General features: G+C 35.7%; 2 protein-coding genes across 3 annotated transcripts; both read right to left on the minus strand.

Moving 5' to 3' along the window:
- Positions 1-1,040: 1,040 nt before the first annotated feature.
- On the minus strand, positions 1,041-25,933 carry LOC149615777 (small G protein signaling modulator 1-like). Of its 2 annotated transcripts, none has more exons than XM_089857673.1 (23): positions 25,451-25,933; positions 21,659-21,734; positions 11,091-11,253; positions 9,234-9,395; positions 9,098-9,165; positions 8,482-8,642; positions 8,284-8,421; positions 8,049-8,203; positions 7,925-7,992; positions 7,666-7,830; positions 7,363-7,599; positions 6,863-7,238; positions 6,284-6,348; positions 5,921-6,168; positions 5,251-5,461; positions 5,005-5,132; positions 4,166-4,214; positions 3,713-4,101; positions 2,911-3,118; positions 2,173-2,282; positions 1,999-2,095; positions 1,634-1,801; positions 1,041-1,311 (listed from the first exon to the last, which is right to left on the minus strand). In XM_089857673.1, exons 1-23 carry the CDS (start codon positions 25,538-25,540, stop codon positions 1,223-1,225), a joined length of 3,621 nt encoding a protein of 1,206 aa, XP_089713799.1. In that variant the 5' UTR covers positions 25,541-25,933; the 3' UTR covers positions 1,041-1,222. The 2 variants fall into 2 exon arrangements, with proteins under 2 accessions (XP_089713799.1, XP_089713798.1); XM_089857672.1 differs by having other exon boundaries at positions 6,284-6,351.
- Positions 19,030-20,904, minus strand: LOC149615778 (uncharacterized). The gene is made up of 2 exons (XM_089856433.1): positions 20,688-20,904; positions 19,030-20,585 (listed from the first exon to the last, which is right to left on the minus strand). Exons 1-2 carry the CDS (start codon positions 20,704-20,706, stop codon positions 19,090-19,092), a joined length of 1,515 nt encoding a protein of 504 aa, XP_089712559.1. The 5' UTR covers positions 20,707-20,904; the 3' UTR covers positions 19,030-19,089.
- Positions 25,934-26,639: the final 706 nt, after the last annotated feature.

The raw sequence follows: 26,639 nt of genomic DNA on the forward strand, positions 1-26,639 counted from the left end.
TCCGTCGATTGCAATGCAAGCAGCATCTCAATTAAAGTAAGTTTAAGTTACTTAAATTAATTAAGAAATGTTAAATTACGTTCGGGTAAATGCAATTAAAGTTAAAATTGCATTTTGGGGTAAGTTTCTTAAGAAATACACTAAGCCTTGGCGCCGCCATATTGTTTTTAAAACCTGGGGGTTATCTCAAAAGGGGCGCGAGTCTCGTGACCTTATGAAGGTCAAGGGTTAAACCTATGAATCACGTGACTACAGAGACCCATTCCCCGGATTTCAATACAAATTTTAACAAACATAAATTAAATACTTTTTTTAAAACGTTTTTATTTATTTTTCAACTTCTTCAATATGAAACAATTCTTTTTTTATGGACATAAATACTTAGCACCAAATATTACTTAACATAAACAAAGGCTTAAGTGTTTAGAAATTTAAAAATTTGATAAATAGCTTAATAATTAAGTAATAGTACGTCGCCAGTTTAAACATATTTGAAGCAAAATCGGGTTTATTTTTTTTTCAAATATTTTGGTTTAATTTAGCTCATAAAAATACCGCTTGTTGATTTTAAAGTCAAAAATACTCTTATATACATTGATATAGTCATTTTAATTTTAATTTTAATACAAGCACTAAATTAATTAAATTTATATCAGAAAAATTAATTTTAATCATGATTTTAATAGACAATATTTGTACTCTTGTCTATTATGCTAATTTATAATTTTTAACTAGAATATAAAGGCTAAATTGGAAGATAATTCCTAGTTTGCAATTAGTTACTAATTAAACTAATTAGCGACAATTTAAGAGAACAAAAATCTACGTTGTTTTTTTTTTTTTTTTTTTTATTTAATACGACATTCAAAAAACAAGTTTTGAAGAAATTAGATTTTGAAAAAACACATATACACGTTACATTTTAATATTTATTTAATATAAAACTTAAATTTTCAAAATTAATTTTTATAACAATTTGCGCAAAATTTGTGGCCTAATATTTAATTGCTAATTTTATAATACTAATTATATATATTTATATTAATATATTTTCTTCCATTTTTAACAAATATATATTTTTAATAATATATTTATTTTTTTTACGCTCTCTCTGATAGGCCTAAAATATTTTTTTTATCTTTTTCACAAATCTCTAATTTTTTGTGAAATTTTTTAAAGGGGGGGGGGAACAAAATATCAGCCTAATTTTAAATATTTAGGGCTATTTATTGTCTATCAAAGTTTGAATTTGTAAAACGAGGTCACGGGATATTTTCAAAACTGATTTGGCGTCGTGTCTTTCCGCCATTTCTGAAAATATTTTAAATATTTGTGAAAAATGTCACAACTGGTGGTTTCTCATTAATATAATTAGGCAAACTATGTCATGTGACATATCAAATAGGAGCTTAGATTGCGTAGAATAGGATTTTGTAAACCATAGTCACAAATTGTGAACGAGAAACTGAATTTTTCAATTTGTGAAAAATGTCACAACTGGGGATTACTCATTAATAAAATTAGCTAAAGTATGTCATGTGACATGTCAAACTGAAGCTTAGATTGCGTAGAATATGATTATGCACACCGTATGGTCACAAATTGTGACAAAAAGAAAAAATAATCAACTTACCATTAAAAAATTTGATGATATCGGTAAAATCCATATTATTTTCTAAAATAATATCTCTATAGTATTCCACCAATGCTAGAGCTATGAACAAAACGAAATGTGAACTGGCAATGTGCTGCGCTGCCCAGATTGTCTCCCAGACGCTAAACACGTCATCATAGACTAATTCTGAAAATTTCACAAAAAAAAAACAAATTCCCCACTTCAGTACCCCTTTTAAACCATAGAGCATTCCAATATTAGAAACAAGCTATTCCACTGCAGCCTTTACTATACATTTAATCTCGGAAAACAATTATCGTTATGGAAGGCAAACCTTACATTCCATCGAAATGGTCTATTTACTACTATATATAAGTACTAACCTCTTTTAAAATCGAGTAAAAACCAACGATAACAAAAATAGAAATGAGTGTAGTCGCCATTTTGATGCATTAGCTCGAACATCTCAGCGTCGAGAATCTATCATTAATATTAATTAATTAAAATTAAAATTAAAATCTAATTATAATTAAAAAATGTAATTAGTAACTAATTACTTGAATTAGGGATCTCATATTAGCAAAATGAGTATCCATAGCTCCACCATGTGGGAAATTTGCTGCCATACGTTTCATTAGCTCGCAGAAACAGCTATAAGTTAGCACCTCTAAAATAGAATTTAATTAAGAAAGGTTTTAATTAAGTTTTGTCAAAAATGCATTATATAATTCCTATTGGCGGTATGCATTCCTTATTTTATTTATTTATTTAATGTGTTTATGGAAAGCCAACATTAAGGGTGAAACAACCCCATGTATTTCCCCATAGCCCCTGTAGAAATGTTTATCACGCTACACACCGGTGTTCAGGGAGAAGCTAACTTACAGGGGCCATCAATGAAAATGTTTTTAAATTTTATTATTATTTTTTTTTTAAATATTAATTTAGGTTATTTCTACAAACGTTAGCATTTATATTCAAACATATTTAGGTAGAACCTTTAAAAAGCTTCAAATTAAGACAAAGTTCATCAAAATCGGGCTAAAAATAAGGAAGTTATTGAATTTTAAAGTTTTTTTTAAACTTTAAATTAAAAATTATCCTAAAATTGAAAAATATTTGTAACTTTCCTAGTTTTAGTCCGATTTCGGAGTTTTTGGTCTCATTTTTAAGCTTGTTTTAAGCTCTATTAATATATTACGTGCAAATAATTATGACGTAACTTACCATCGTCAAAGATGACCAATAAGGGAGCGATTAATATGTCACGTGCAAATAATTATGACGTAACTTACCATCGTCAAAGATGACCAATAAGGGAGCGACTAAATCGCACATCCCTTGAACGTAACCGATTTCCAAATGTTCCCAAACATATGTGCACATTACGTTGCGTAATTTCTCCAAATTTTCGTTTGTAAAGTAGTAATAATTGCGGTCGCAACGTTGCACGTCTTTATCTATGCGATGTAAGTTTAGCGAAAATAGGTCCAGTAATTCCAACTTCAAAAAATAAATTTATAAAAGTGAAAATTTGTTGAAATTAAATTATTAAATTTAAATTACTTATAAGAAAAATAGGAATTTTTTTTCTTATGGAATTATAGGATTTTATAGGAGAAAAAATCACGTGTTTTATAGGATTAAATATAGGAATAAAAATGCATGCTCATATATAATACTAACTATTTTGGCTTAAACTATATACTATAGAAAAATCTCAAATAAATAAATAAAAAGTAATAATAAATTGGGAATTTTACTTTGAATTAAATTCAGAGGAACTTAATTAAATTAAATTAAATGATATTATATAATTAAAAAAATAATCCTGAGCACAAACTCCGCCTGATCAATTTCGGTCAAATCTAGTCCCAAATGCCATCTCTATTTTAATTAAAAGAACCATAACTAAATTTTAATTAAAATAAATTTGATAATGCTAAACTATAAACGAAAACTAAGACCCCAAACTAAGCATCAAAAATATATTGGAAATATTATAGTCTGACCTTTCATGAAATTATAGCATAATAATAATATAGGACAGGTTTAAAAAATATATCATTTTATAGGAATTATAGGAATATAACTTACAGAATATACTCCGCCACTAGAAGAAGCGGGGCTGATACAAGATGATCTTGAACCAGCTGATAATTGACCCGAATTTTCAATATCCTTTGGGTCTAATTCAGCCTTCTTATTTTCCACTTCCGTTTGTGGATGTTTTTCTTCCCCCGTCGTTTTGGGCATTATTTCCGCTTTTAAATCGTTAATTTCCTTTACTTCCTTTTCCGCCATTTCTTTTTCGGATTCGACTGATTTTTTTAACACTTCCGGTTTGTCAGTTAACTCCGCCCCTTCCTCTGTGACGTCATCTAGCCCGTGTTGTTGTTCTTGTTTTGATTCGGTTGTAGGAGATGGGCCGCCGTTTGGTAGATCGACTGACGCGTTTGTGACGAGTATGATACTTTGGCTGTTAACTGTTAAATGATTTTTTTATTGGTTGAGGGAGTAAAAACCCGTAGCCAATCAGAGATTGCTTACCATTATGCAGTCTTAGTAACGGGCCTCGAACAGTGGAATCTTTATCGTTCTTTAAGATAATTAAAAAATATTGTAAACAATTAATTATTTTAAGACATAGGCGGTTAAGCAATTAATTATTTTAAGACATGGGCGGTTTACTAATTAATTAAAAACGTAGGTGGTAAACTAATTAATTAAAAACTTAGGTGGTTAATTAATTAATTAAAAACTTAGGTGGTTAATTAATTAATTAAAAACTTAGGTGGTTAATTGATTAATTTAAAACGTAGGCGGTAAACTAATTAATTAAAAACTTAAGTGGTTAATTAATTAATTTAAAACGTAGGCGGTTAATTATTTAATTAATTTAAAACGTAGGCGGTTAATTATTTAATTAATTTAAAACGTAGGCGGTTAATTATTTAATTAATTTAAAACGTAGGCGGTTAATTATTTAATTAATTTAAAACGTAGGCGGTTAATTATTTAATTAATTTAAAACGTAGGCGGTTAATTATTTAATTAATTTAAAACGTAGGCGGTTAATTATTTAATTAATTTAAAACGTAGGCGGTTAATTATTTAATTAATTTAAAACGTAGGCGGTTAATTATTTAATTAATTTAAAACGTAGGCGGTTAATTATTTAATTAATTTAAAACGTAGGCGGTTAATTATTTAATTAATTTAAAACGTAGGCGGTTAATTATTTAATTAATTAATTAATTAAAAACGTAGGCGGTTAATTATTTTTAATTAATTAAAAACATAGGCTGTTAATTGATTATTGCATTTAAAGCATAAACGGTCAATTGATTAATTTAAAACATAAACGGAAGTAATAAATAACTTCTTACTTCTTGTTGCTCTTTATCGTTCACTTCCTCTTCCGGAAGTTCCGGTATATCGTCGTCCGGTTGATCAAACGATTCTTCCGTGCTCATGTCCTCGAAAACCTCGTTACTGAAGTTAGCATCCTTAGGACCTTTAATAAAATTAAGTCATAATTACGTCACATAATATACCCTCCTCTTCAAAAGGGGGCGTGGCTGCGGCGTCAACTGCTTGAAATAGGGAGGGGTTAGAAATAAATAAATACATACCAACTAATGGTATCTCGCTATTTGTGCTTTCCGACGATAATTTCGCTATATTTGCCGCCATGATCTCTTTATCGCGTTGTCTAACGATAGCTTCGACTGCTAACCATTCTGACATTGTAGTTTCATAAGTAGTATGCAAATGTTTATCTTGATCCGCCCGTTCTTCCGCAGTGCTGCCAAACTGGTAGTGACCCAATAAATACGGCCATATCTGAAGACATAAATTTATTTTTAATATATATACAGGGATAGATTTAATTTTAGAAGTAGGAATGGAGAACAGAGCTAGTAATGTGGGCGCGCGTCAAAGTCCCGGACCTCCTTCCCCGGAACCGGGGGGTATGAAAGAAGAGGCGGGGGTCATAGCGACAGAGGTAAAAAGGAATTACGTATTTTTCGCCGTCCCCGTCAGCAACGTCATTAAAACGTAGTTTAAGTGAGCAGCCAATAAGATAATTTAAACGTATCGTTACGTGTTGGAGGGAGGGGCTCTATACTTGGCTATGTATTGGACTGAAGTAAAGACTAACCGTTCTCCATTCCTACTTCTAAAATTAAGGGTAATTATAGTTTGCCGAAGTACATGCAGTGGGAATTGTGGGATTCATGGTTCCGTGGGAAATCAATCAATCAATCAATCAATCTCGAGTTTGAAAATATGTGTATTTACCTCTTTTCGAATTGTATGGTCAACTCCGCCAAAATACGTTAGTCTATAAAGTTCCATTGTATATTCGGCCACGTTACTTTGACCACTGGTCGCCTTGGTTCTGGAATGTTCAGCTTGCATTGAACGCCATATTTCGGGGGTTAAACCGGCTGTAGCGTCAGTCGGTTCGCTAGGTGATATAATGTTTTGGTGTACCAAACCAGCGAGGTGCGTTCGAACTGTTTGTAAGTGGCGACAATGCGCGAGCCCTTGGAAAAATTAACCGAAATATATAATTTAAAATGGATCTAATAATAATTATTATTATTAATTATTCATTTTTAAATTTGAATAAATTGTTAGAACTTGTAAGAAATAACTTACAGCCATAGAAAGCCCTAGATATAATTTGTCTCTTCATTGTATCGCACAACATTTGTATTGAAAGCCTGCTAAAGCGATCAAATTCATTCTTAAAATGCTCAATTTGTTTTTACAACAACAAAAGTAAATAGAAAATAACGGAAAGTGTATGCCTTATGGCTTACTTTCTGTTATTTGAGATATGTTCCTTCCATAAGTATGATATGCACTACCTATACTTTATCGTAATGCTACTGAGTCTTAGAGCAGCTCGAGATAACTAGTTCGAGAAGGAGAACGAGGGGGAGCGAGAATTCAATTGAAGTCCTAAGTACACTCGGTGGTGGTTAATTAATTTTGCAGCTAGGTCTTAATTCCATCTAGGCACTCCTATTTAGTCTGCATTACTAAGCCCAAATTTGACAGCAGCGCTTCATTCACTCACCAGGCCTCCCTCGCTTTACCTCCTCGAATCTATGACCTCACTCACTCACTCACTTCAAAATTACAAGCCTTTCAGTTTGTCATGACCAGATATTAATAAAACAAACTTATGGAAGGAACATATCATATAAACTTATGGTTAGAGAATTCGCTTACCCCGAACCAGGACTCGTAGAACTTTCATATTTGGCTAAATTAGCGGGGTTTCCCTTATTGGCCAATAAGAGTGCAGCGGCTGCGTTTTTTGCCGGGGACGATGAGGGCGTAACTTGAGGAGGGGCGGAACCATCAACGCTGTTACACGGTGTATTAGGAGGCGGAGCGTGCGTTAGAGTAGGCGTGGCCACACCCGTCATATCGTCCGCCATTGAACGCGAACTGGACGTAGAAGTGGAAGATGAGGATGAAAATTTGTGTTTGAGACGAGGCTTAGCGCTTGGCACGATTCCCATTGGTTCAGATGCGGGTGGGTGACCCTTTGTCTGCCACGGAAATGTTCCTTGGGTCATTTTGGGGTCCATCATTTCTTGAGCTAGATGAGTAGTAATAGTAAGTTCTCAAGCCCGGCCCACAAAACCAGCATGGAAATTAACATGGGGACACAATGATTCCTAGTGGCTGTATGCATTCCTGACAGAATTATCAATTATACTTACATATGGTTTCTGGTTTGAGGGAGGTTATTATACGGAAGACATAATCAGAGGCCTCTTCCTCATTGGGGTCATAGGTCGTGCGACCATTTGTTAATGGCACATCTTCGGAAGCGACGGAACCTCCTCCGAGACTTTTACTTCCGCTTTCCGCGGAAGCTCCCGAGGAATCGCTATCAGTTTCCTTTAATTTTCTAACTGATCCTCGACCTTTTCGTCGAAGTTTAGGGAAAACTTTACCTGTGCATTACGTTAAATCAGCGTTAGGCTTAGTATTAAGCCTAACATGTTTATAAGTAAGCCTACCTTTCCCTTTTTGCGACCATAAAGGTGGATCCAATTGTCCATGGGGTAGTAAACCATTTTCCAAACATGATAATAGGGCTAACATGTGACCACCTTTAGGGAAATGTATTGGTGGACGTTGAACGCCATCTTGACCTACCAGGACGATAGTGCCTCCAGTATCAGCTGTGAAATAAAAGGTTTTAGGGTTAATTCTGTTTCGCGGCATAATGATTCCTAGTAGCTGTATGCATTCCTGGTCACGTGATTAAATATTTACCTTGCTGGTGACAATGAAGGTAAACTATGTCCTCAACGTTGAAACACATTGCATATTCCCAATAGATACTGTTAAATTAAAAAAGTTATTTAAGTTTAATCAGTATTTTAAATACCTGACTTACCTTTTATCCTGAACTGGACTAGCTTTGGGATCAGCTGGATTTTCGCTGATGCTACAGCATCCATTCATTAGTTGATTCGGTGTCCATTTGATGGTCAAACTTTCGGGTGTTTGGTGCAAGGACAAGTAACCCGGCATGGCTTCTAAGTTTTCCCTCTGTTATTGGGAAGGGATTTTATTTTGAGTCACAAATGTCACATTGTGACACGTTTGAAAAGAACCGTTTTGTGACTTACCGGTTGAACTAGTACGTTATTCTTTCCGTAAAGCAAGGTTGATTTGGCATTTTGGTGCAAGGATTCGACGTAATCTCTGGCCACCAATGGGAAGACGCGATCTTCGGAACTACCCGAGGTTCTGACGTCACGTCGGTACTAAAATGTGGGCGGGGTTTAGAAGCGTTAAATTAGTTTTGAGCTGTATTATTTGCCAACCTGTAAACCAGGTCGTTTGGCAGAAGGTGGTGTTGAAGGTCCGTTAGACATTGGGTGCGTCGAGGACAGTCTGTGACGTTGGACTAATTCATCGGCTGGGGGATCGGTCCAGAAATGGTCCTGGGTTTTCATTCGCGAATAGTCCAAGGCGCAAGGACCAACTTGATTTTAAAATATTTATTTATTATTATATCTTTTTCGTTATTGGTTAAAGCATAAGTTTATAAGTGATATGTTCCTTCCATAAGTATGATTTGCACTACCTATACGATTCGTAATGCTACTGAGAGACTTACAGCAGCTCGAGATAACTAGTTCGAGAAGGAGAAAGACGGAAGCGAGTCAATTGAAGTCCCAAGTGTGTGGTGATAAATGAATTTTGCAGCTAGGACCTAATTCCATCTAGGCACTCCTATTTAGTCCGCATTACTAAGCCCCCTTTGACAGCAGCGCCCCACTCACTCACCAGGCCTCCCTCGCTTTACCTCCTCTCGAATCTATGACCTACCTCACTCACTCACTCACTTCAAATTCATTACAAGCCTTTCAGTTTGTCATGACCAAACAAACTTATGGAAGGAACATATCTTATAAGCTTATGGTTATTATGGTTTACCCAATAGAGAAGCTAGAATTTGTCCCGTGACCGGATCCGATATCAAAGCTTCTTTTTCGTAATATTTACTTTAAAAAAACATAAGCGTGGTAAATTTGAATTGTCACTTTGAGTTCTCTAAGTTTAATTTAAATACCTGCTATTTTGGACTAAATGGTCCACAATTTTGGCTAATAATTTTTCAAATAGCGCTAGTCTAATCCACATATATCTAGGGTTGACTGTGGTTGGGTTTCTTCTGGTTTGTGATGGCGATGATTTTAATTTGCAAGTACTGTCGCTACTTGAGGATGATCTTCTGCACAAAAATAAAATGACCAAGTGAGTCATTTTCACTAAACGTATCTAGGGCGGAGTCATAGAAATTAAATTAATATGGAAGCGCAATGATTCCTAGTAGCTGTATGCATTCTTGGTATTTACAATTTATTATTTCAATGTAGGATTGTTAAAACGTAGCGTAAAATCCCACAAGGCCATCGCATTGTACTTTGGGCCTTTTTTTCGATTTTCCAATTAACCATTCGTAATTTACACAAGGGTGTAATTAATGTTGGGTAATTAACAGTAGCCCCGTTTGTATTAATTAGTCTTTGGTGTATAGGGATGTTTCAATTAATGGGTTTTGGGGGGGGGGGGGTTTGAAGGTTACTGAACTAGACAGTGTAACGTCAGAGTAGCCAGTGTTGCCTGGACGATTTTGAGTCAAGAAAGACTACTACCAGTTCAGTTTCACTTAGTACTTGTCTTACTTGACTCGTGGAGGGCCTGACAACACTGCATTGAACTTTAAACTGAGAGAGAGGGAAAGGGGGGGGAAGTTTGAAACTTTCAAATCTGTGTCAACCCTAGCTGAACTTGACCCAAATCTTAAAGATTAACCCGATGACTCCCAACCCTTTCTCTACTGTCAACTTACATTGTTCTCAATCGCCATGGTTGCCTTTCCCCTGTCTCTCCATCTTGTATTGATCCAGAATAGAGATTTGTTGATAATCTCTTTAGGGAATAAGCTAGAGTTCAACCTAAATCTATACTAAGCCTTAATCACCCGTTGCTATGGTAACGGAGAAGAACCCTTTTTTTCTTCTAATCAATACTGGTGTTGATTTATTTTTTTTTTCTTTTTTAAGGTAGGATTATGCTTTAATTCAGTTTAAACTGCGGTACCTTTGCAGAGTTTATGGGTGTATGTTTTTTTTCTGGCTTGGTAATGGGGGTCAAGTTTATTTGGCGTTAGAGTATTATTAGTTCTAGGGCAATACCCATCACTCAAAAAAGTCTTTATTAACTTGGGAGTTTTGTTATTGCTTTCCAGGATCGAATTAATTTTTATTTTTTTTTCTTACGCGGTGACGTAGGTTAAACCATCGTCTTAGTCACGCCCCCGTCTTTTATTAGAGTACTTACAAGGCATGGTTTGTTTTAATGACGTCATAAAGTCGATTTAATGACGTCATCATGTTCACTTCGGGCTCCCATGACGAAATTAGTTTTTTTTTTAGTTTATGGGGATTCACGCGATGACGACAGTTAAACCATCGTCTTAGTCACCTCCCCGCCTTTTATTTGAGTACTTACAAGGCAGGGTTCGTTTAAATTACGTCATCATGCCCATTTAATGACATCATCGTGTTCATTTCGGTTTACCAGGACCAAATTTCTGTTTTTTTTTTAGTTTCTGAGGCTTTACATGATGACGACAGTTAAACCATTGTCTTAGTCACCTCCTCGCCTTTTATTTGAGTACTTACAAGGCATGGTTCGTTTAAATTACGTCATCATGCCCATTTAGTGACATCATGTTTATTTTGGGTTCCCAGGAAACCAAGTTACGATTTTTTTAGTTTCAGAGGGTTAACGCGATGACGTCAGTTAAACCATCGTCTTAGTCACGTTCCCGCCTTTTATTAGAGTACTTACAAGGCATGATTTATTTCATGACGTCATCATGTTCATTACATGACGTCATAAAGTTAAATACTTATCTTACTTGTTCGGATCGGCGTTTTCAATATCGGCCACCATTTTGGCTATTTCAGCGGCTGGTTCGTAATTTTTGGCAACTTTCTGTAGCAGGGCCGTCGTGGAATTAGTTTTAAAAAGACCCAAGGCTCTTCGTTTGAGACCATGAGATAAACAAGCATCTACCGCAGCTGCAAATAGATTTTAATCACATCAAAATAATTATTAAATTTTCTATTAAAAGCTCTGAAGAAATATTTCAAAAAAAAAATATGTTGACTTCGATTTCAAAAGATCTTAAGAAACGATGAGAAATTTTGTTCCCGGGCAAGTCGCTAAAAGCGCTATTTTTAGTTCAATAATGGACCTTATAAATATATTTCATATAGAGGACAGGAAAACAGGGCAATGCGCGTACTTATGCTAGTAGCAGGGAGTAAGGAACTCAAGTCTCTCCTCCCTGCTAGTAGCAAGAGCAATAAGTCAGTAACACAGAACTTTTGCCTTATATAGAATCAAGAAGTGATATCTAGTTTATTAGGGAGAAGGTATAAGATGCCTAAGTATTCCCGCGCGCCGTAGTCCTACAGTCCCCCTTTCAAAATACAAGGGGGCAAGTAAAAAGAGGCCGGGCTATTTCGCCTCCTCTCTTCAGTCGGAAAATATGACTGTATTTTCGTCGTCATTCGCTTCGCGCTGACGTGCATGAATTTTCAAGAACCAATGAGATGCTGGTTGTAATTTAGAGGCGGCGGGGATTAACTCCGGACACGTCTACGTTAATTTGGACTGGATATAAAGCTGCATGGAAATGTGGCGCGAATTTAAACCTTCTCCCTTATAAATTAGATATCGGCGTCGCTTCTTGATAGAATAGATTTGCATCATGGCAGAAAAATTATTTCTGTTCCGCTTTAAGATTACTAAGTCCATGATTTCATTTTTAACCCCTACGTATGGTGGTATGACGTCATCATCAAATTGCTTTTCAATGATGCTTAACAATATTTCACCCACCCAGAATAGGAACCAAGGCCACTGCATACCACCATTCCTTCTTGGTTTTCACCTTAGGTCTGGAATTTTAGGAACCCAAAATCAATGATACGCGGCGAAGAAAAAAACCATCTTGGAACTTAGGAATCCATTAAAACTATCCACGAATATTGCCTAGCTAAAATTGAACATCCCCCTTAATTTATGCCAGACTAAGAAACACTCTGTATATGCTAATTTGTATGGTGGCAACAATAATTTCTTCTTTCGCTAATTACCCCGGTTTAAGATTAATTACAAAAAGATTGGTGTTACAATTTTCTTAGGGGGTTTTGTACAAATTCTTTTTTCTTTGTAAGATTTTCTTACTCAAGTACTTGTTCTGAAGGGCCCGGATGGGCCGGATCCCGGGGGGTTTTCTTTGCATCCTTGCACACATACATTCAACGTCTACTAGCCTTGATGAAAAGTGTTCAGGAAAAAATAACGCAGAACCAAAAGACCATACATAAAACCAAAAGTGTACTACGTTTATAGTTCCCTAGCTATGAGAAGCAAACGACCCTCCTATCAACCTCTACACGAACCAACCAATCATGTAAGAGCTTTTTTGCGGTCAAAGATATATAGAAAATAGTACTTTATAGTGGCGATATAAACGTTAATTATTGGTACTAGAGCCAGCATCTGTTAATTTAGGAGACGTTTTCGATAAAAAAAAGAGGGTACTGAGATATACAAGGGGGTTGATACATTGCCATCCGTCTCTACGCACTACTCTCACGATATAAAACTACTACAGCGCAGGCGCCAAAAAGCGAGATGAAAGACAAAGATCCCCCTGTGTCTTCCCCTCTTAGTTATACCAAAATGGTCTATTCACCTATGTACCTTGTACTACGCTCGTGAAGGTAATCAAACTCAGACGGGGCTCTACACTATTCTGAGAGATAAATTGGGCGTGTCTCGTATTACGCATCGCGAGGAAGCTTCAACAAAATGCATACTTTATGTCCTTTCTATAAACTTTTGGTTAGGCAGTACGATCAATCTGACCATAGTCCTAGACTGCAGCTATTATTTTTCTTTAACCGAACTGAAATTGAAGTAATCGAGAATGCTTAAGGATTTACGACTGCTATGGGGGTATTTCCCCCTTACTTCCCCCTAACCCTCTCTTTCGTTGGCATTCTTTACTTCCGCTCAACCGGAAATTGGTTTATAACAACCGGATGTGTAAAGCTGTTTTTTCTTTTTTTTTCTTACTGGATAATATGATTTTTCTGACATGTATGCATCGTTATTGGAGGAGTTTGTCGCTTAGTACAATTATTTATATGAAAGGGTGCTATGGACACTCTAGTTTTGGTGGGGAAAATTATGGAAGTTGTAGTAAGTACAGGAATTTTTCCCAAAAAGGAGCTTGTAATCATAGTTTGCCGAAGTACATGTTCATGCAGTGGGATGCATCCAGGGATGGTAAGGTCTATGGGAAATCAATCAATCTAGAGTCCGAAAATGTTCTGTAACATCTATACTTCTATGACCACACCGATTTTGTTTGACCCCCTCCCATAAGGGACATGTACTGTACACCCCCTAACACAAGTTAAAGTTATGAACATTGATTGGAAACAGTGTTTTACGGATGACCCCTTTATATTTAAATCAAAGAAACTGTACAGACGAATGATATCTAATGTAATTAAGGGGGTCATCATTAAAACACTGTTTCCAGTTAAAGTTGTGAACATTGATTGGAAACAGTGTTTTATGGAAAACCCCTTTATATTTAAATCAAAGAAACTGTACAGTACAGACCATTGATAACTAATGTAATTAAGGGGGTCAAAGGTAAAACACAGTTTCCAATCAATGTTCATAACTTTAACTTGTGTTAGGGGTGTACAGTACATGCATCCCTTATGGGGGGTGGGGGGTCAAAGGTAAAACACAGTTTCCAATCAATGTTAATAACTTTAACTTGTGTTAGGGGGTGTACAGTACATGCATGCCTTATGGGGGTGGGGGGGGTCAAACAAAATCGGTGTGGTCATAGAACTGGTATAGATGTATTGAACATTTTCGGACTCTAGATTGATTGATTGATTTCCCATAATACTTACCATCCCTGGATGCTCCCACTGCATGATTGTACCGAATTCGGCAAACTATAATCACCCTTAACCCTTTTTGGAATGAATGTACACCCTGTATAGTTCATCTTCCCTTTACTAGGGTTACTAGGTTAGGCTTAGGAAGTGATATTTTTCAAGTACTTTTCCGGAAAGGGCAGTACGTGTTTCTTTTTGAATTGCACGTATGGATCGTAAATCCTTGTGATACTCTTTTTCCAAATCTATGATTTCCTTTTTGAAATCTTCAGAGACTTTTCTTATTTTTTTATTATTTATTTATTTATTTTTTCAGCTACCTTTTTGAAATCTTTTCATATTTTGAATTTTATCTTGTTGAGTATTGATAGAGTATTCAGCCTCAAAGGATTTAATATAGAATTTATATTTATATATCTTAAATTTTAGAACAGTTATGAAAATATTTATTTAGTCTTAGCATAAGTTTATAAGTGATATGTTCCTTCCATAAGTTTGTTTAATTAATCTCTGGTCATGACAAACTGAAAGGCTTGTAATGAATTTGAAGTGAGTGAGTGAGTGAGGTAGGTCATAGATTCGAGGAGGTAAAGCGAGGGAGGCCTGGTGAGTGAGGGGCTGCTGTCAAAGGCTTAGTACAATCACGTTTAGCGTCAGGATTTTACCCATAATTCTTTACCACTCACTCAATCACGCATTATAGCAAACTTGCGTGATCGAATGAGCTATTTTTTTTATAAACTACTAACAATTACCTAGTTTTGCACTTAAGCCTAATCTAAGTCTACAGAACGTCACAATACATTAAAGAACCCATTTTCATCCACGCTTCATTTTGAGTTGACTCTCTAAAGACGTCATTACAACTCCCGAGTGACATCATCACCTGAACCAACCAAGTCCCAACCTAACCAACCTCTTAAGCCTAATCATCAATTTCACTTTAGCCAAAACCCAATATTTTCTTTATTTTTCTTCTGTACTTCACCTTTATTTGTAATGAAGGTTTTCTATTTTTCCAAGGCTTAACGTAATAATTAGGCCTTGGCCAAAAACGAAAATAGGCTATTTTAGAGGTATCATTAAAAAAACAATTGGGTTGTAAAACTTTGATGAAATTCGCCTTTATTATTATAGTTCTAATGATTTTGAATTTAAAATTGCGCAAACGTACTCAATACACGAGTAACGAGAATGTCCTTAAGCCTTTGTGACTCAGCATCTATTTCAAAGGGCTGGACATTACCTTCCAAACTTTTAAAATTACTGGAGAGTTAGGCCAGAGAGAATTAAGAAAGGGAGCGGAAGCTCCTGCCTTTGGCAGTGCAAAACAGGATGTAGCTCAAACGAGCAGGCGCGTTTCGAATAACAGGCCAGGCTAAGTTCCGGTCACATGACCACTTTGAAAAAAAAAAATCTCTAGATTTTTATTGGTTACCGTGAGGGTGACAGTAACCAATAATAATCAAGATAACTTTTTTTGTCGTCTGCTGCTTCTGCCAAGTGCTAACGAGCCTAACGTTACCGTAACGGTTATGGATGGGAGGTTAAGGAAGCGCGCTTACTTGAAAAATTTTGAACATGGAAATGTGAAATTACTTTAAAAATTACGTTAAAAAATATTAGAAGAATATATTCAAAGAGAATATTCAAACGTAAGTAAATGTATCAGGCTTGAATATAAGAAAATTTATATTGAAAGTGTAATTTTGGTTTAGTCCGGTTCTGCATTGGTCTGTTCACCCGTTGCCTGCGTTAATCCATTAACTTCAGGAATGCCTCAACGAATAGCCTGCAAATATGGTTCTTGCACCTCTAAACAAAATTCCACAAATAGACAAGTTAATGGAGCCCCAGGAGTACGTTTTATCAAGTTTCCTTCTGTAAAAAAAGAGACAGAAAAATGCCAACGTTGGGTTCAGGCTTGTGGACGGAATGATTTCCAAATATCTGATGTTTCTCGTGGGACCTACATTTGTTCAAGGCATTTTCATGATCTAAATGGACCGACTGAAGAAAATCCTGACCCAATTTCACTGGCTAGTCTTAGAAATCCAAATGTAAGTATCTCATTTCAAGATTCCCTTGCTTTTGAAGTATGTTGAACTACATTAAAATATATTGCGTGTGTTTATAGAAAGAAATTACAGTTGCCATGAAACCGGAGGAAAATCTTCAATTAAAAGAACTTAACGTAAATACATTGAAACATTTAACCACGGTAGTCCTTTCTTAAATTAAATGTTTTTGTAGATAATAGATGAGAATAATTCAAAATCAAACTTGGAATTGGGAGCCTTATCTCCACCAAGTGGATGGTCAATGGAAACTCTCGAAGATGGTGTTGTGTTTATGAAGCATATAAATAGACACATTGTGCTATCATGCAAATTTGTTTCCAGTGAATTGAGTTCAGTGATAATCACTGCGTTGGATAAAAATATACCCCTAAATAGAATAGAGAACAACCTTCAAATTGGTGAAAATACTACTAATGATGACATATATAACTTCTTGTCAAGAATGAATCATTTCAAAATTTGCCCGGGAAATAACGATGAAGATCTCATCAAGCTCTATAAAGCGAGACAACCAAATAAGCACCGAACCAGTAGCTATTACTCAGAACACCTAAAAACAATATATAGCGACAAATGCCAAGCTCTTATTCCGGTATATAAGAAGCGATGTATTGCTTGTCATTTGTACCGATCTAGCCTACGAACCCTGCGTTTGCGTAGCAAAACATTAACCAAATCAGTTTCCTATCAAATTGACTCAAAAATTAGGCATCCCAAGAAAAAATTTAAAACAAACCTCATTTTATCTAACAAAGGGAAGAAAGAAAGAGACGCACTAAAGCAAGTTTTTAAAGAAAAAATGAAAAACGAAACCCCTGGCTCTTTTATGTCAATTTTCATAAAACAGCAATTAAGGGCTTTGGAAAGATCTAAATATGGCATGAGGTGGGATAGTTTCTTCCTTAAGTGGTGCTCTTACATGAAAAATAAATCCAAATCAGCTTATGAGACATTGAAGAAAAGTGGAATTGTAATCTTACCAACAACTCGCACATTATATAAACATGATCACACTTTAAAAAATACATCTGGATTTCAAGAAGACGTTTTCAACGAAATGGTTGAATTAACAGACCTTGACAATCTGCCGGAACACCAAAAATATTTTGCACTTTTGTTAGATGAAATGACTATCAAGCCTGATGTAATTTGTCACAAAGATACTGGGTGCTTGACGGGATTTATTGATGTTGATGAGCATCATAATACGCTTGATGATATTGAGCTAAAAGTAAAGGGGACTACATCACCACCTCTCGCTACAAGCATTCTACAACTTATGCTTCGTGGAATTACAACAAACATTAAAATACCATTTGCACATTTCCCCACTAAGGGAGCTACCAGTGGTGAACTTTATTCTATAATCTGGGAGGCCATTAGTTTATTAGAAAATAGTGGTTTCCGAATATTAGCTGTTGTAGGAGATGGAGCTTCGACTAATAGGAAGTTTTTTCGAATGTGCACCAGTAACGAGAAGAATAGCCCTCCCTATGTCACTCCTAATTTACACGCAGCTGATGAAGAAAGAGATATATTTTTTCTTTCCGATGCACCTCATCTCATAAAAACTGTACGGAACTGTATTAGCAACAGTGGAGCGCATTCTAAGTCGCGAAGTATGTGGAAAAATGGCGAGGATTTATCTTGGAAGGTCATTTTGCGGCTATACTACACTCAACTTAGAATGAAGGGTCAGTTTAAAAATGCCTCCAAATTAACTTACGGGCACGTATTTTTAAATGGATATTCTAAAATGAAAGTCAATTTGGCCACCCAAGTTATGAGCGAAACTGTTGCCTCAGCGATAGAAACGCTTTTTGGGAATGAAAAATACCCCGAAACAGTTAAATTTATTAGGGTCTTCGATAAATTCTTCGACTTATGTAATGTCAAGAATTGTAACGAATCACTGAGGAAAAGAAAACCTAACAAAAGAGCCTATGAAAATGAGGATGATGAGCGACTGAAAGTAATGAAACTCACCATCATTGGTTTTTAATATAACCATGAATCTATATTATACGGTTATATAGATTCATGATATAACGAAAAAGTAAATATCTATTAATGCACTTATATATTTTAGTGGCTGGAGGGAGACTTCATCAATTATTTGGAGGACTGGGAGAAAGATGTTGAAAATCGGCCAGGGACATTTTCAAAAGAAGAAAAAAACCGAATGCTTTTGAGCAAAGAAACCATTGAAGGTCTACGAATGACAGGTATGGGCATAGTTTCTACCTATAAATATGTCCACATCAAACATTTTAAACATAGACCAATTCTTGATTATAGCTCTCTCAACTGTAGCAATTGTAAAATACCTACTTAAAAAAGGCGCAAAGTACGTTTTGACGCAACACCTTAACCAAGATCCTCTCGAGCAATATTTTGGAAGGCAGCGATGTTCAGGGGGGCGTAACTGTAATCCCTCAGTGGCCCTCTTTGAAGCCAATATGGACAAGTTGAAAGCCCTAACCGGACTTGCCTTAGAAGCAGTTAATGGCAATACTTCAATGTCTGACAAGCTTGATAATTAAATTTTCTAAACGATTTAGCGCATGAACTATGTTTTATTCATATATTTGTTGTTTTTGATCCGATTTATTAAAATGGAAATTAATTTTGATGCAGCTTAGTAACTATTCTACCAGTGTAAATAATATGTTAAATCATAAGGGCATTCACAAAATATTTTGAACTATCTGGTAATCATAAACGTAACTATGCAGCATTAGCAAAGACTAATCTCGTAATATTTCGTCAGATAAAAATTGCACAAATATATCACAATGTTTCGTCATATAAAAATTCCACAAATATATCACAATTTTTAGTCAGATAAAAATTGCATAAATATATCACAGTCTGGGTCCCCATTTAAAAAGTCATACGACGCGTTTAAACATTGCTTCCTTTCAATTTGGCCTAAATTTTGAGATGAGTTGCAGGTATTTGCTATTAGAATTCCAGGAGGGGATATGGCATCAATTGATTGTTGCTCCACACTTTCTTGAGGTAAAAATTGCAAATAAATATCACAGTCAGGATCCCCTTCTAAAAAGGCATATGTTCCACTTAAATTTTCCTTTGATTCCTTTTCAAGTAAACTTCGAGATGAGCTGGATTTGGGGTGGGGGTCAGGAATGTGAAGCGTTGGAATCGCCTTTAGTGTTTGGCTGTTATTTGTTTTTCTTTCGCCGATTTTATTTTTTGGATATTTATCTCCATCTGAGTTCAGCGTTTTCCCACTTGGGTTCTTCATTTGTGAGGGGTTATTAGGCTCCTGAATCTTGGCTCTCTTTTTCTTCGGAGACATTGATTTTTCAGACTCTTGACTCTTTTCCTTGAGTCCTTTTCGCAATGCTTTCTTGGCTTTCAGAGTTTCTTTTGTGTCATGTTGATATTGCTCTAACATGTCTCGCACCAAACATTTCCCTCTAGTATTTAAAAATACATCTAGAAGTTTTAATAGCCATTTCTTGCTGTCAGGGTTATTGTACAACAACTTCCATCGCCTACAAATTTCCTCATTTTGCAGAATGTGCTGAATAGCTTTGGTTTTTAAATTTTGATGCCTAATCCGTTTAATGTCAGTAACATATATTAAATCTGATACACGTTTAATGATTTTAACAAGTTCAAAAAATTCATCGGTAACATGAGCCAATCCACCCCTTGATAATTTGTCGGTCCATGACTCCGTTAAGTCTATTGTGGTATCCAAATTAGTTGTAGTTTGTACTTTAATTATTCTTTTTGCCAATTCTGTTGGGCATTTCCTCTTTACTAAAGCATATGCGGCAAAGCCAGCCACATACCTGGTTACGGGAAGGTTTTCTTCAATTTTCTTATTTGTGATAGTTGTTAGCGGTGTAAGCTTTTTAACATCTAACCCGAGAAGCTCCTTTTTCTTCTCCTCTCTCTGAACTTTAGTGTCTTCCTTTGCAATTGCACTGTCAACTCCAACTTCCATTTTTGCCATTAATTCATGGAAGAATATATGAAGTAGTCTACTGACTAGATTTTTTTGGATGGGTTCTGAAACTTTGTTAAAGTTTGGACATGCCCTAATCAATGCATATCGAAGACCAGCTTCTCGACGTTCGCTTTCAGAGATTTTATGCGTTTCGCTTAGAAATGCATCCCTGGTTGTACGTTTAAATGTTACTTTACTAATTCTAGCCAGAAGAAAGGATTCCAGAGGTTCTCTGTCTATTGAATTAATGCCACTTAAAAATGCTGATACCGCTTCTTTTTCAATTCGGAATACAAATTTCTGAATTTGAAGCTGCTTCAAAGTATATTGTAAACATTGGTTTACAACACCTAAGTAAATATTAAAACGAATAAAATTAACCGATAATTATGGTAATTAAAGCCAATTTATGATAAATTAATAATAATTAAGAAAACATCAAAATAACATACCTTTCAAGACGTCTGTCATGGCTTGGCTTACTCTCGACTCGAGGCTTTCGAGCCAATTTTCAAATTTTGTTTCAACGGCTCTACATTGGGACACGCCTTAGAGGGAGGTGACAGAAGTGAGAGGGAGCAGACGTACCGGAAATTGACCTGGCCTGTTATAACTGATCACGTGATTTTTAGAGCTACATTTTCCCCCCTACCTTCCGCTCCCTTTCTTAACTCTGGTTAGGCCTAACGTAAACCAATACCGTCACTAAAGCGTACTACGCTATCCAACCCCTTTTATCGCTATCCTACTCTCACAACAACAACAATAAAGCTGGGGGCAACCCAGGCAACGTCTGTGACCCCTCGTGATCGTTGCTATGACAACCAACGTGCTTATAACCCGCTCTTTTCTCTGGAAAATCTCACGCGCCAAAAAAAGGGCGCGCTTTATCCCACCGCGTTATTTGTGTTATTTATTTGGCGGGAAAAGACAATGGCGCCAAATTCTGTCTATATACACTACTGCCGTCTAGTGTTAAAAAATCTATTTCGATATTGAATTTGCGACGCGAGAAATATCATATCTTTAGAAATATATATTTCAAGACATTTAGCTGTCACTATATAGTCTAGGAAATGTAAAAAGATAATACAAATGGCATTTTTGACATTTTGAAAATCGAAAATGTTATATATTTTGAAGTTTATTTAGTAAAAATTCGATTTGTTAAAGGACAGGGGTCACGCAATATAACATTATAGCTTAAAATAACGGCTGCTTTTTCTTAATATAAAAGGAATTAAATATTAAAATTAAAATAAAATGATATGAATTATCTCTTATTACAATATGATAATTAGTATTTAATTACTCCTAAAACTATCAAGGACTACTGTGTCGCCAACCGCCATTTTTTTGTGTCGTCTGCTAAAACGAACAGTCTGGGAAATAGCACACTTCCTCTGTTTAGTTTGACGCTTACCGCATAAGGATGTTATGCTACTGCTCTCCTCGTGAACAAATTTTCTGGTAACAGCTTCCTCCATGATTTGTTTCACCTGCGAGCAAAGTACAAAGGTCAAAAGTTAACAGGACTATCAATATCAATTTGACCATAGGTTTATCAGTGATGTTCGCTCCATAAGTATACATGCACTACTTATACGATTAGCAATGCTACTGAGATACAGCTCGAGATAACTAGTTCGAGAAGGAGAACGAGGGGGAGCGAGTCAATTGAAGTCCTAAGTAATTTTGCAGCTAGGACCTATTTCCATCTAGACACTCCTATTTAGTCTGCATTACTAAGCCCCCTTTGACAGCAGCGCCTCACTCACTCACCAGACCACCCTCGCTCGCTTTACCTCCTCTCGAATCTATGACCTACCTCACTCACTCACTCACTTCAAAATTACAAGCCTTTCAGTTTGTCATGACCAGATATTAATTAAACAAACTTATGGAAGGAACATATCTTATGAACTTATGATTAGGCGTGGATATAAAAAAATCCGGTAAAACCCGTCTAGCCATGGCCTTAGTTTATGTATGGATTGTTGCTTTTACAAACCTATTTTTCTTTTCAATGTGTACCTTTATCTTTAAGGGTAATATCAACCCGTACAACTTTATTGACTTTAATATATATGTTATATATGTGCACCTTAAATCCCAAAGGTTATTTAAGCGATCCACTTTTGTATCAGAGATAGCAAATATTGGAAAAAACGAGTTATGTTATGGATGCTTATGTTATATTTAGTTCCAATCTTAAATTTTGAAATTGGATTCTGTCGGTTTGTTTTCTATATTTTATTTATTTTCTGAATTTGAAATTAATATTTTAGTAGTTAGATGATTTTTTTAAAAACCTAAGGAATTGTTATCATGTTATATAGTTGACAAAACACCTGCAATTTTATTGAGTTCGGTGAAATTTTGATAGAATCTCGTGAAAATTTCTACAATCTCATGAATTTGGTTATAGCATAAGTTCATAAGATATGTTCCTTCCATAAGTTTGTTTAATTAATATCTGGTCATGACAAACTGAAAGGCTTGTAATTTTTAAGTGAGTGAGTGAGTCAGGTAGGTCATAGATTCGAGGAGGTAAAGCGAGCGAGGGAGGCCTGGTGAGTGAGTGGGGCGCTGCGGTCAAAGGGGGCTTAGTAATGCGGACTAAATAGGACCTAGATGGAATAGGTCCTAGCTGCAAAATTAATTAACCACCCCCGAGTGTACTTAGGATTTCAATTGACTCGCTTCCGTCGTTCTCCTTCTCGAACTAGTTATCTCGAGCTGCTGTAAGTCTCTCAGAAGCATTACGAATCGTATAGGTAGTGCATATCATACTTATGGATGAAACATATAATCTTATAAACTTATGATTATATGCATATAAAACATTCAAATTAGGTCTTAATTAACACACGAAACTTAATACCGCAATCCCACGCACGCGGCTTTTCAACACAAACCAAGGTGATCACTTAAATGCCTGCCGTAATTAAACTAATGATAATGAGTTAATCCTTAATTAAGTGCGAGATGGATTTTCGAGAAATGCCACTCGAATTTTAAGAGCCCTTATATAGTTGGGAGGGGGCCTTTGTTTTAGTGACATCTGTTCGAAAGGGCGGGGTACCGTGACCCCATTGCTTTATGTCACTAAAATCCCCCTCCCCATGCAGTTTAGAAACCCATAAGTTGAAGTAAAGAAAGTAATACAAGTTGGGCATGGTTGTACTAAAGCGGCACGTAATCCTTAAAAGGCATAGCCTTTTTTGCAGCTGGAATACATATAGCTAATTGGAATCATTGTGTTCCCCCATAAAGATATCCCATGTTGATAACTATGAATTCGTGTTTGTGGGTATACCGGGCTTGAGAACTTACTATCCCCGTCACGCTGTTCATAATTCTGATGGCGTCTTTCTAACTGTGATTTTTTTTTCATTGGTTGTGTAGCAAGTCAACGCGAGTTCCTAGGCGCGCGAGATATATTATAAATTGGTCATATATAATGATTAGTCTAGCTGGCTCCTCCCATAAAATCCGTGTAAGATACGTTGAAAGAAAATGGATGTGGACGCAATGATTCCTAGTGGCTGTATGCATTCCTGTTGATGGTAATTGCACTTAATCAGTGTACAAGAATCTGAATAATGTAGTTGATATCCCCTCGTGCACACGTCACGTGACTCTTACGAACAGAAATTTTACTTAATGGACTAGCCTAAGCCTACTCCCCATTCGCAAGTCCTTTTGGTTTTGAGTCGGAAATCGCAATTGAATATTTATGAGTGTATGTCCTGGAGGACAGGAGTTTGAACCTTTCGGTCACTTGCTTTTGGAAACGTCCGGAGAAGCAATAGATTTTATGAGGAAAACGTGTTTTTGCATACTAACTTAGTCTAAAGGGTTCCAACTACCAAAAGCTCGTAGATAAAAACCAAAAGTGTACTTCAGTGAAGCTTCCACGCGATGTGTAGTATGAGACACACCCCTTTACCTCTCTCAGAATAGTTTCGACCCACCTTCTCTGCGTAAGATTACCTTCATCTCAGACCAAGTAACCATGGAAAGGCAAAGCCGTGCGTGTTAAACTCGCAAATTGCAATGCGTAGCACGCGCCCTCAGGCGTCTACCGACCGCAATTTATCGCCCAATTTTACTAGGGTTTGGTTAGGTGGTCTGAGCCTTCATGACCGTAGCACAGAGAGCATGAGTGAATAGGTTTTTTATTGCAGCCGATGCTTTAAAATAAACGTTTGGATCGAGACCATAGAGTACTTTTTTTATAAAACTTCTACTGCACAAAGAAAGCTCTTATCTGATTTGATGGTTCGTGTAGGGGTTTAGAAGAGGTTCGTTTGCTTATCATTTTACATGGCTTACGAAGTATACTTTTTGTATACTTTCACTATGAACTTTTACTACTACGTGAAGACGTGACTTGTCTAGAAATGATTAGGAAATGGCTTTATTCTTTATACTTCAATTGTTATTTTTAAAATGTTGTTATTATTATTATTATTATTTGTCCGATGTTTACGATACAATAAACTAATGAAGTACATCGTTTTAAAAATTAGGGAAATTGATACATTTGAAGTTGACTTGATTTATATATTGCGAGTATTGGGAGTTACGAGCTTCTGTTTCTTGGCAAGGAATTGTTAAAGGGAAGGTAACCTATAATCTATGTAGTAGATTCTTCAATTTTTATTTTACAATAAAACTAAATAAGGGTGCTAAATATAAATTTATCTGATTTTAAATATTAATATTAATATCCAATCTAAACCCTTAACCCTTTATTTCAATATTGAATATTGAATATTTTTGCACATTTTGTTAGGGATTTTATTTCATTTTTTTTTTTCGTTTCAAACCAATTATTGTATCTCTGTCACCTGTCAAGGTTTTCCCGCCTTTTTATATCGAGGTCATAACCCTTTCAAACACACGTTACTATAAAATCGTCCTTAACCTTAATACACAACACCCCTTAACACAAAATCAAATTAAATTAATTTCTATGGGTTCCATCTGACATTTTTCAGGCATTTTATGGGGTCATAACCCCCTTACTAACGGGCATGGTTATATTGTATCGTATGTTATCACTTAAAGCTACTATAAAAATGCTTGTATTATTTATACGCGTTTTAAATACACTCCTTATCATTAACTCTAATTAAATATTAATTAAAATTAATTATAATTAGGTTAAAATGTAATCCATATGATACATGGATAGATAAATACATACCTCTTTTTTGACCATTCTTAGTAATTTTTCGGCATATTCTTTTTCTGCAACAAACATAAAACCTAAACTCAAAGATAATCTACGCGCCATATTTTAAATAAACTTAATTATAATTAAATAATACTAAACACGATGATGTGATGTTTTTTGGTGTAACAGATTTGATTTTTCATGTACCTGCTAACATGTCGGCCATTTTAACCTAAAATTCTTTCTGGGTCTGGCAGAGAAAGCTGAATAACGGGGTCGCGAGCTGTGCTGTGCTGTGAAAGCGCTCTAACGGCGATTTATCTCAACCAATCAGGTGTGAGTATTGATCGGGCCTTTTCAAGCTACACTGTTAAATACTAGTACTATAGGATGAAACGCGCTACACTTTTTCACTCTAGAAAACTTTGCAATATTTAATTTAAAATAAGATTATTGTTAAGCCTAACTCACATTACTAAGCCTTTGTTTGAAATATAAATTTATGGACTGATATGCCGCTCTATCATAAAGCTTATGCTGGTACCGGCGGTTTTTTCATTTTTTCGGTTTTTGTACTGGGAAGTGATACGTAAGTTACTTCCGGATTAGATTGGGAAAGCGGAAGTTAAATATAGTGTGTGTGTCGATTTGCTGACTGTTAGGGCTTGGTTTCACCTCACCTGTACTTCGTTTCCCGCTCGTACACTACCTCTAGCTGGCTGTAACAGATGGTTAAGGAAGGGTTTTTGGAAATTGATATGATTTTAATTGGCTTTATTAGAGGGTTTTAATTGGATAACGGGTGATAAGTGGGTGTGTGCTCTTGACAGTTGGCACTTCTGTTCTGGTTGTATGAGTTGAATTTATTATCGTACTTAAGCCTAACTGAATTTTATATTATTATAAGTTGTTTATAAGGTTTTGCTGTAAGGTGAGATTCTCGAAAGGTTAAAGAATAAGCAATATTTGAATTCATATTTCAGCTAGTTTAATAATTTATAAGAAATTTTATTTATTTGAAATTTCAAAATCTGCGAGAATTTTGAAACAAAATTATTTTGAATTTCCCGCCAATTTATTGCCTCAATTTCATTGGCCAAAATTTAAAACACGTTCTATAGCCTAGACCAATCAAATCGGTTTCAATTTGGCGCCAAATCGGCGGCGTTGGTGCAATATGGCGCCTCCAATCCAATGTTGTATTAGGGTTAGCGGCTCG

This window comes from Phalangium opilio, unplaced genomic scaffold (assembly GCF_054372755.1).
Source record: "Phalangium opilio isolate 3A_F unplaced genomic scaffold, DU_Popi_V2 ptg000217l_1, whole genome shotgun sequence".
NCBI classification, from domain to species: domain Eukaryota; kingdom Metazoa; phylum Arthropoda; class Arachnida; order Opiliones; family Phalangiidae; genus Phalangium; species Phalangium opilio.

What these genes read in the sequence shown, in the direction of transcription:
- LOC149615777 (XM_089857672.1), bottom strand. Translation starts at nt 25,540, where the DNA reads ATGGCGCGTAGATTATCTTTGAGTTTAGGTTTTATGTTTGTTGCAGAA. An exon ending in CATTTAGTCCAAAATAGCAG is followed by an intron (nt 9,166 to 9,233) that starts GTATTTAAATTA and finishes GTTTTTTTAAAG; the next exon opens with TAAATATTACGAAAAAGAAG. An exon ending in ATGGTCGCAAAAAGGGAAAG is followed by an intron (nt 7,600 to 7,665) that starts GTAGGCTTACTT and finishes CGTAATGCACAG; the next exon opens with GTAAAGTTTTCCCTAAACTT.